The 11,384-nt window shown below is 35.0% G+C and overlaps 2 protein-coding genes across 6 annotated transcripts in view; one reads left to right on the forward strand and one right to left on the reverse strand.

The window, feature by feature from the left end:
- The window catches only part of LOC123506561 ((E3-independent) E2 ubiquitin-conjugating enzyme-like), a 41,553-nt gene extending 33,625 nt beyond the window's left edge, over positions 1 to 7,928 (forward strand). For all 5 annotated transcript variants that reach the window (XM_045258757.1, XM_045258759.1, XM_045258760.1 and 2 more), the window contains one exon: positions 906 to 7,928. In XM_045258757.1, the coding sequence (XP_045114692.1) occupies positions 906 to 1,141 (236 nt within the window). In that variant the 3' untranslated portion in view covers positions 1,142 to 7,928. The remainder of the gene's footprint in view (positions 1 to 905) is intronic.
- A 685-nt stretch (positions 7,929 to 8,613) lies between these two features.
- Positions 8,614 to 10,918, reverse strand: LOC123506562 (serine/threonine-protein kinase ULK3-like). Its single transcript, XM_045258763.1, has 2 exons — positions 9,937 to 10,918; positions 8,614 to 9,684 (listed from the first exon to the last, which is right to left on the reverse strand). Exons 1-2 carry the CDS (start codon positions 10,845 to 10,847, stop codon positions 9,156 to 9,158), a joined length of 1,440 nt encoding a protein of 479 aa, XP_045114698.1. The 5' UTR covers positions 10,848 to 10,918; the 3' UTR covers positions 8,614 to 9,155.
- Between the last annotated feature and the right edge of the window lie 466 nt (positions 10,919 to 11,384).

Genomic DNA, 11,384 nt, shown 5'->3' on the forward strand with positions numbered 1-11,384 from the left:
AAAATGTTGCCCCTTTAGTTGCAAGCTGTATAAAATGATGCATTCACTTATCTAATGATGAAGTTCATGTGTAAAGGTACGTTTTGCTCAGTGCGATTATCATGATCATTGCTGTACAATGAATGTTCAACGAATATCACTCCATGATAGTAGTGGGTGTACCATTTTGCTTCGAGCGTCATTGTCTGTGCAATTTTCGACAAGACAGAAGTCACGTGGCGAAAGTGTCTCAAAGAAGGTATAGTGTTGCGAGAAAATGGCTTTCAGCAAACTGAGTAGAAAAAGAAGGTGGTTAATTAAATATCTTTAGCTGAAAAGATGGAAGATGAAGAAGTTATTTTCAAAATGTACGGGGGAAAAGGAATCAAACTCACCTAGTTTTCCAACTTTATCGGCTACTTCTGCCCAGACGTTGTCTTTTAGCCGTTGGTCCTTGTATTTGGGATGGGTGAGCTGCCACAACGAGGGATGTTTTGCAACTTCCTCCACAAGGATCTCATCCTCTTCATCAGAAAACCTGGGAGCCATGATGACACTCTCCTTCCAAGTTAAATGATCGTTTGCGACTGTGATTATATTCACCTACTAGCCGTGCGGCTATTTGGGGTCAACGATGATTGTTCGCAACTTTAGCATCAGTCGCTTGAAGCAAAACAGTTCCATTCAAAAACATTGAATTAGTGTTCTAGACAATCGTTTGACGACATTGAATTAGTGTTCTAGACAATCGTTTGACGATCATTGTTGAGCCATGAACGATCCTCGTTGAGTGATAATCGCACCGAGCAAAACGTACATTAAGTGTAAATGACAACTAGGTATAGTGACATTATTTTCTTGCTGTATTAACTTTTGGTAGTTCTACTACACTATTTTCAAGACTAATGACAAATTTACTTCCACAGCTGTCAAGGTTGATTTACCAGAGTTCCCCTTGATTCCCGCCTCCAAGGGATTTTGCATCACCCTGCGAAAGACTCTGAAGCAGTTCAAGTCCATACTGGAGAGTGTCGGCGTGTCTTTTGACTCCTTACCTGACTCAGCCGAGGGCAAGGCCGGCCTCACCCCCACAGAGACCCAAGCTTCAGCCGTCCCACCAGCCCTCACCGACCTTGAGAACGTTGCCGGTCGTAACTCGTAGCTATTATCCAATTCTAGCTCATTTTTCCCATTTATTAGTAGTCTATTTATTAATGTTGCTATTCAGTGCCTGTGTGGGTTGTGGAGTTCGTTGGGTCTTGAGAAGTTTGAATTTTATAATTTGTTTGTTTTCTCTAACATGGTAAATCTTTTTCCCTTTTATAATGAGGCAAAAAGGAGATGATATATTGCCATTACAGTCAGATATTTTTTATTTCACACATTGTATTTAATAGGGAGTACACATATTCCTTCGTATATTTGGTTATCCTGATGAACTGCAGTTGTTAATCTGTTAATGATCTATATTTTTGTGAACTTTGTGATAATAATACCTCTAATACTACTACTTATTTGTTTAGTTGTTATGTCTGTGATTCTCATTTTGCTTTCAGTATTTCAAGTATCATCCACATATCTTCATACATACATGGTTTGTTCTCACGTCTGAATTTGCTGCAAAGACATGCAATTACTGTATGTGAAAGTTAAGCTGTAAGCAATGCTGTTGTTTTCCCTGCCGTTGAATATCTATGGGGGCGAGAATGTTCCCCTGCATTAGTTAGGCTCTGTCTGATCCTCTTACTGTGAGGTCTGGCTTTCAGTGTAGCTGTGCAAACCAGAGGTCATGTCCAACTTCCTAAGTGAGCTGGAATATATACATCATTTATTTATTTTATTATTATTATTATTGTTATTATTATTTTATTATTATCATTATTATTATTACCAATGTTTTTATTTTTTTTGTAAATGACGAGATAAAAGTATATGAGTTGAAATTCAGAATGGAAGCTGGTGCTCATTAAATAGTTCATCACTAACTTTATATTTTTTTAATATGTAGATCACCATTTACAGATTGTAGCAGGCACCACAAAGAAGGTTTTACCATTAGTACAGGAACAGCATCTGTCTTTGCTAGGAAATAGTTTATTTCCTTTTTTATATAAGAAAAGATACATTATTAATTAGGTTTGAAGTCAGGAGAACTTAGTTTTTGTTATTTATTTTAGTCTGTTAAACCATTTGTTGTGGGCTCATACGTGTATACACTGCCATTCTCTTCCAACTGATGTAAGGAGCAGTGCTAAATAGTGTGGTGAGCTGTGAATTAATTTTAAATTTGAGTCCACTGTACTATTCATTATAAAAGTGCCTTTTTTCAATATATGTCATTGTTTTCTGTACTTTTTCTTTTTTCATCTGGAAATTAAGTTATGAATTTGAGCAGAGTGAGTATTGTAGGAGAGTGAATATATGAAGAATTCATATATAGTGTTAAGGACTGTTTAGGAATTGTTATAACTAGCACAAACACTTTAATTTTGTGTGGATGAACACATCCGTCACGTTTCTGAAGCAAATGACAGTGGGATGTGTATACACTCAACCCTCAAGACTTCATGGAATTGACTGTTGTCATCCAAACCTCTAAATCACTAAATCACTTAAAACATGATTTATCATGTATAATTACAATAATATTATAGAAACATTTCAGCTGTTGAAAGTCCCTGACTTACAACAAAATCATAATTTTCATATTCCCAAAAATGACTGAGCATATACATTGGATAATTGTATTTTTTTGTGGGGAGTGGGGTGAGGGGGCTAATAATCTTTGTCATTCTCTTGCATTTTTTTCATTTTTTTGTACTTTCAAAACATGAAATAATATCCCTCTGCTACTGAAAATTTTGTCATGTTATATTGCACATTATGCTATTAACACATGTATATGAGTGTATGGTTAATCCCACACTCAATCTCTTGCTATGTTTCTGTTATGCATGGTCAGGTCAGGTCAGGCCACGGTGCTTATTATGATGTAACAATGACAGTGTTCAGTGATGACGTGGCAAAAGTGGATTTAGTGTACCAATACACAAACTACAAATTATTCCCATGGATTTGTATTTTTTAAAATTATTATTATTATCTATTTATTAATTAATTTATTTACTTACTTATTTATTTTTTTCTTTATTACCGAGGCTACAGTTAGCTGTGATATGAGAGGGTTGAGAGCATACTATTGTTTGAAATTGAGAGGGAATTTTCAGGTAGGTTAAAATTTGCAATCCATTCATAGAGTAATTGTTTTATGGTGTTGGTACTGATTTAACCTTGTCTCTGAGTTATGAAAAGCACATCATAGAATTTTCATGAAAAAAAAAAGACTGATATGGACTTAAGTAGGGAACTGTGATTTGAATTAAGTCTTCAAGCTTTAAGAGGCAATATTACAAAAACTCAACACATTTATTAGTAGTTGCTTAGATTCTTATTTAAATGCTTTGTGTGGTTAGATTAAATATTTATGTAATATTTATTTATGTTTGAGTAAGTGGCAACGTGTAGCTGATGGAATGGTCATGTTCAGTACGTATGAAAATTGTGTCAGAGACTTAGTGTGCATCTACATTGTTTGTCTGGTTAATATTATGGTCTGAATCTCATGATGCGTCATCACTGAGATGCATCACATTAGAGATCTTGAATATTTAGCATAATTTAGTTTTTGAATTAGTGATTTGTACAGTATTGAGGCAAGTGACTTGTTGGTCAGAGCTGTGACTTCATTTGTGTTGACAATGAAAGAGTTTCAAGATTATGTTTACGCATTGGACACAAGCAACAGAAAGATCTCTACTGTTAAATTTGTTATAAAGATGCATGGAGACTCTGGCCACATCATCTGTGCTGAAACTTCGTTGAGGCAGATCATGACAGGATTGTAACCAATGAGTGTGTCAGCTGCCAGCTACTGTCCTCTTCAAGTAGCCAGTCAATAGCATCCTGCTAGCCCAGGAGTGTGATGGGGACCACTACTAACTCTATATACTCTCTCTCTCTCTCTCTCTCTCTCTCTCTCTCTCTCTCTCTCTCTCTCTCTCTCTCTCTCTCTCTCTCTCTCTCGTGTACATTACATGTCACTCGCCTCACAATTGTAGAGAATGCATCAGTTTTCCTTCCACAGTACTTGCATCTTTCTTTTGAAAGTATCCATTGGTGTTACATTAGCTTATGTGTCATTCTAGCAATCCTTATATCAATTGATTCAATACATTGGATATATTTATTAGGCTGTATTTGTAATTGTGTTTTTGGATTTTTTTTGTTTTACATTGTTTTCTTATTGCATACAAATATTTAGAATGGATTTTGATGACTATTTATTGAAATTCTCAAGAGAAGAGAGTGTTACAGTTGCCTACTCTTGTGTATTCCATGCCACCTACTTAAATTATCACTTTTCTTGGCCTTCACCATCACTTTGTTGTGTCTGTCATTCATGGGGCAATAGTCACTCAGCCACTCCAAGGGTGAGGAAGACTACCTAATTAGAACTCACTCAGGTTCTTCGTAGCATGGCAGGCTTTATCACTCCAGGAAAGAAAAGTAACTGCTTGTGGTTCAAATCATAATTATTATCTCTACTATCAGTTTGATTGTCATTGATTGTGTTGTGAAAGAGCATGTTCTTTGTTGTGTGATAATTATACAATATGAAATGTGCCTATCACTTAATGAATTACACATTTAGTTGCTGTGTGTGTGTGTGTGTGTGTGTGTGTGTGTGTGTGTGTGTGTGTGTGTGTGTGTGTGTGTGTGTGTGTGTGCCTTTTCACACATACAAGTATATAATTTACTATTGTTGCATTATGCACTGTCTTGGTTCAGTATGGATGGGTATAGTAATGATAAATACACATACTAGCTTCTCATTCAGTATTGCAGACTGTCTGTTAATGCCATCATACAAAGTGGAGTGGTGTTATAATAATTTAAGCTTGTCATTGAAAACTTGCCATTGTCTTTACAGAAATAATTGTTTTTACAGGATTTCTCTTATAACTGACTCTTCAGAAATTATCAGGCTTGATACTGGGTGTCTGCCATCCTCCTTGTTTACATAACTGAAAACTGGACCCAAACTGAGTAATGTGTGTTACCATCACCTTTACTGTCATGATCTCACTACAGCAATGCAATGGCTGTCATTCATTATTATCATTATTTTATTCCCCTATGCTGTCATCCTTATCCATGATGGGAAAATCCAAAATTTTGGAATAGAAAGTAAAATGTTCTTCAAACTGTGTGTATTCTCACACCATTCTATCATTGATAGTTCGAGCCAAAGCCCTTGAAGATATATTTTCATAATAATAAACTAGAAGTATTCTTAAATATGTTACATTAATATATTATACATTGAACATTTTAATGTCCCTGATGTTATGTCATTATAGAAAATGTATTCAAGACTGGTTGTTAAGTAGGTGATTTCCCTTTTCCTCAACTAGGTTATAAATTATGATTTATTAAAAAATGTTAGTTCAGTTAGCCCCCTTTAAACAGCATTAAAAAGGAGAACAGCAGTGAATATGGTGAGCATAAGCATAACTCTTATGCTCTTATACAGTCAAGTTTATACAGTTCACTTTCTTTTTTAAGGATTAAACACACACACACACACACACACACACACACACACCTTGTTGTCCTGGTGTGTGCCTGGTCTCAGATCTATCCCAAGATCGGAAATAATGAGCTCTGAGCTCGTTCCGTAGGGTAACGTCTGGCTGTCTTGTCATAGACTGCAGCAGATCAAACAGTGAATTACACACACACACACACACACACACACACACACACACACACACACACCCCTAACATTCTGCATTTATGGAGGATATCCAGGAGCAAAATGAGAATGCTGAGGTGGGGTTTGTTTTGGTATTCACCTTGTAGCTGTATTCCTGAGGCTTTATTATATCTGCTCTTTATCTTGACAAACATTTCCAGTTCAATTTTTTTTTTACAAGAAAAATCTGTTTACATATCAGAATACTATTGTTGAAGTTATGAATTGAAATAGAGAATAATATATTTATGTATTGGACATAAGTAAATTAGAGTAAAACAAGGGCAATGAATGGTCAGCACCCATGAAAATCATATTATTGGGAGAATGTTTGGCTATCTAAGAGTCCCAGCAGTTTTTCACATAAGCTGAAGTGAATGCTGGCAATGGTTGGCTCCAAAAGGAAGCTACGATTGCTACATTGTAAGTGCACCTCCATCATTTGATATTCATCCCTTTAATGCAAATGCTGCATGTGTAAATGCCTGGCTATCAATTACCTAAAACTTGCTGTTGAAACAAGACATTGGTTTTATTTATATAACTGTCTATGCACAAATCAGCAACCTATCAGTGAAATAACTGGTGGTGCCCGTCTTTAAATCTTCATGCAGTGATTAATACAGACAATATTCTGAGCTGGAGTAGTTGGAAATCAGCCCAAGTAATCAAGATGTTTATTTTCATTTGCTTTGATTATCTTATCAAAGCTAAAATGCTTACACAACATAATAAATATTCATCAATCTTCATAGGAGAGCACACACATTTTATAAAGCTAAGAATTACTGAACCTATAATATGAAAGTGAAAGGTAACTACAAATTCTGTACACAACTATATCCTCTACTTTGTTGTGTCTATTTTTGCTGTGTGTTTGGGAGCAGCATGAGTTTCTAGTCAGGCCTTCCCTTTCCTTGCCCTCCTCTGCTTCACCATATAGTGTGGTGATGGCTAAGGGTGTTCTTTACGGTATTTTGTATACAGCTCTTTGCTTCTTAAGTTTAACTTTACTAACTTATTTACCATGATGTCACTGTAATATAACCTTCCACTATAGATGATAGGATATAAGGGCTATTCAGTGTTTCCACAGTTGTGTCTATGCACAAGATTTTTATCAGTATGTATAATATATTGGACTTTTTTGTGGTTTGTTTGATGAAGGTGTTTGAGAATATTTTGATTGTCATGACCATCGTATTACTGAAGTAAACAGATTCATGCAAGCTTACTTTATTACTTGGGAAATACTTAGATTTTTCTTGTGATGTAGTACACCTTGCATATATGATATATGATATATATATATATATATATATATATATATATATATATATATATATATATATATATATATATATATACCATCCATTCCTATTTTCATTATTATTACTTGTCATTGCTTTACGGATACAGAGATTAATTTTTCAGGTTCATACTTGCATAATTCTGGATAGATGATAGAAGTTGTTGCTTAATGATATATGACTTCTTTGTATATGCACATGTAAAAGATGAAATTACATGATACATATTAGATGCTGATGTTTGCAGCAGAGCACTGTCCATATGATGCAATTGGCAATGCATGTAGTTCTTAAAAGATAGCAGAAATAATGCCAGTTGCAAGTTAGTCTCACAAGCCCATCACCATATGAGTATTATTTGATCAATTCCACATTTGATGGCAGCATGACTTTGAGGGTTTTCTCAGTTTGAGTTAGTCCAAGTAATCATTGATGTTTCAGGCTTCAGTCATGTTTGTACAGTTTGCTCTTGAAGAGAAGACGTATGAAATATATTTGGATACCATTTTGTATCATGGTATGTTGAATAGTATCTCACAGCATAGTAGATGTAGTTGTACATTAAAAAGCTAAAGTTTATCAGTTTGCAGAATAACAAAAGTATTTGTTATGACACTCTTCAATGTTGATTTTGATGATATTGTACTATTCATGTCATAGTATAATTTTTCTATTCAGCATAATAATTACACAAGTTGGAAGTATGTACAACATTGTCAGGTGAGAAGTATCAATTCCTTGCAATTTTTAGCTTCATTCTTTTACCATTTGACACATTTGGTTGTATGTTGTATGAGCTATATTAAAGTAAAAGATAATTAAAACCTTGTTTTGTATGCCATTCAGAAAGATTAATTTGACTCGCTCATTAATACAAAACTGAAGACAAGTAACTGACTGAGAACTATTCAGTAGCTTAAATTTTCAATCTCTAATTTCAGAAACTATGGTATATATATATATATATATATATATATATATATATATATATATATATATATATATATATATATATATATATATATATATATATATAAAATGCAGAAAAGTCTCATTTAATTCTCAGTTTTTTAATCAATCTTTCTCCCACTTTGCCTATAGTTTATGGAGCTACCCCATCCATATCTGGCCATGTTTAGCTTCACATTGATGGTATTCTCTTTCTCTTGCCAGTTGTCATCAGCGTACATATAGTGTACATACATACAGTGGTCTTGCAATTCCTAGGAACTATAAATCATGTGACTAAGTCAGACCAAATGAAAATTTACTAATAATATAAAAGTCAGTATATTGCATCAACATTAATAAGGAGACACATGATTAAGAAGACCAAATAACTATACATTCTTAAATATATATATATATATATATATATATATATATATATATATATATATATATATATATATATATATATATATATATGCAAAGAAAACAAATTTACAGTAAGATAATGAATATAGCTGCTTTTTTTTTTTTACAGAGCAAATAAATGAATCAAACATGAATGTATTGGATGAGTATATTGTATACATTCACTTACATCTACTTATATCTATGATATATACATACTCACTAGTAACTTCATCTGTGAACTACATTCTGTAATAGGCAAATCTAGGGTCTCTGGAACAAATAATTATATTTACATAATAATACAAAAACTTCCTATTAAATGATATAAGACACTCAACAAGGCACAAGCATGTAATCCCTAAAAATAGTGTCTTCTCAAACTTGTATTAAGTAGAGTGCAATAACTCATGTTCAGGTTTTTTTTTTCTTTGCTCTCCCCCACCTGAAGAATTTCTAACATTACCCAACCATAACCATTGTGAGGAGATAGATTCATGTACAACTAATTCACCAAAGAAGAAACATATATACATTTATGTACTTTGTCTTTACATAAATACATATATATATTTACTTCATTCCATCACAACACTTGCTTTTATAATTGTTATATTGAAAATAAGTATGAGGCAAAAGATAGCATGAATCAAAAGGAAATAAAGAAATTCTTAATTTACATTAAATTTTGACACTTACTGGAGAACACAGTTTTTTTCATCTGTTGTTGCAAATAGTTCTGGTCCCACACCTTGTGCTGGTGCATCGTTTAGCATTTCCTTGAGGTGTTCTGCTTGTGACATCCATCGTGTCACCTCCTCCCTCAGCAGGTCTTTCCTGCGTCCCTTGGGTTCATTTTGCATCAATTCCAGAAGTTTCCCAAGGGCAAGCTGATATTTCTCAAAGGCTAAAGAATAATTACCTTCTCTAGCATACAACTCTCCTGATGCAGCAATTTCTATTGCTGTTTGTATCTGAGGAGTTGTTGATGTCAATCTCAGTAACTCTTCACGATTTCCTCTGTACTCATTGACCTTCAAAGATTCTTGGTCAGAAATGTTTGGAATATTTAAATTAGTCTCACTCTCATTGCTAACAACCTTCTTTAATTCTTCTGTCCTCCCCATGTACTCGGTGATCTTCCGCCTCAAAGCCACTCTCTTGCTGGCATCACTCTCACTATGCAGAAGAGGAACCAGGTACTGCAGTGCATGACAGTAGTTCCTGTGAATTACAGTTAGAGTATGTATTTAGATGAGATATTCATATTTAGAAACCTTAAATCAAATTTACAAATTATTGAATAATATATACATATATATATATATATATATATATATATATATATATATATATATATATATATATATATATATATTATATATATATACTGAAGTAAACTGATCCTAATACCATGCAACTCCATTTTTACTGGGAGTAGGTATTGATGACTCTAAGTAATGGCCAAACATTTACCTGTAAGCTGGTTCATACTCTTTACATTCATCAAAGTTCACGGCCAATTTGAGAAGTTCAGTTGCTTTGTGCATGGTCTCTGGGCCAGGCTTGTGTTCAAGGTCCACAAACGGATGAGAGAAAAAGACTTCAAAATCTATTCTCTTACTCACATCCCTCTCCAAACATTTTACCAACAAGTCTCTACATTCAGATGAAATATTGGTTCCATAAGGAACTTCAATTGGCTTGTCCTTTTTTATTTTTTCAATCAATTCATCCATTGTCTTGGATGAATAAGGAGCCTTCCCAAACAGACACTCGTACAGGATGACACCCACTGACCATAGGTCCACCTTCGCGTCATACTGGCGCTTCAACACAATCTCAGGTGCCATGTACAGGGGGCTTCCCTTGATGGTGCTGTTCGTGTCGTCTTCAGGCATGTGCTGAGCAAGACCAAAGTCACCTATTTTTAGCACCTGAAGTTTTCTAGATTTCAGAAGTATGTTTGAAGGCTTAAGGTCCAGGTGGCTGACGTTTTGTTCTCTCATGTATTGCAGGGCGGAAGCCAGTTGCTGTAGGAACCTCTGACACACACTCTCTGGCAGCCGTTGCCTGGACTTGACGAAGGAGGACAAGTCCCCACCACTGCAGTATTCCATGATGATGTATATGTACTTGTCATCCCATACAAAGTCCAGCATTTGTACAATATGTTCATGTCTAAGCTTCTTCAGAATTTTTATCTCAGATTCCAGGTTATCGAGAGAAGACTTAGAAAGACTGGACTGCAGCACACACTTCACTGCCACCACTTCCCGAGTCTTCCCCTTTTTGAATGCTTTATACACATCAGCATAGTTTCCAGAACCTATTTTTTCAGCAAATACATAATCTGGAATTTTGGGAATGCCTGGGGACACTGCCATGATGACACTCCACTCGATATTGTTTGACACTTGCCTTAATGTTTACACCAAGCAGTGTTGCCAACACAAACTCTCGAATCTCGTTCCTCGATCGTGATGGCCTACTATAGTTTAGTAACACGCATTACCATTGCTGATTTCATGAGTGATGTCAGGCTATCAGCTTTAGCGGAAATGTTCTGAATGTATTAGACGCATATACGATTATAAACAAAATAACAATTCACTGTGCTATTGATATATTACAAATTTTCACTACTACTTTTTTGTCTCTGGAATTTATATTTTCATGTAATGTTAAATGAAATATTTTTTTTCATATTCATCTTTATTTAATGAGAGAGAGAGAGAGAGAGAGAGAGAGAGAGAGAGACTTCGGCACCTGCCGGCTGCCACATTTATACCGTTACCGTACACTACAGCAAGACGGAGAGAGGAGGTGGTGCCAGCCGTGAGTGGCGTTAACAGCAGTACGTTGATAATGGTGATGGCCGTATCTTATGACGTGTCGCTGCCTCTTGGGTGCTGTGTCGGTGC

The sequence above is a fragment of the Portunus trituberculatus genome, chromosome 20, assembly GCF_017591435.1.
Source record: "Portunus trituberculatus isolate SZX2019 chromosome 20, ASM1759143v1, whole genome shotgun sequence".
Classification (NCBI taxonomy): Eukaryota; Metazoa; Arthropoda; class Malacostraca; order Decapoda; family Portunidae; genus Portunus; species Portunus trituberculatus.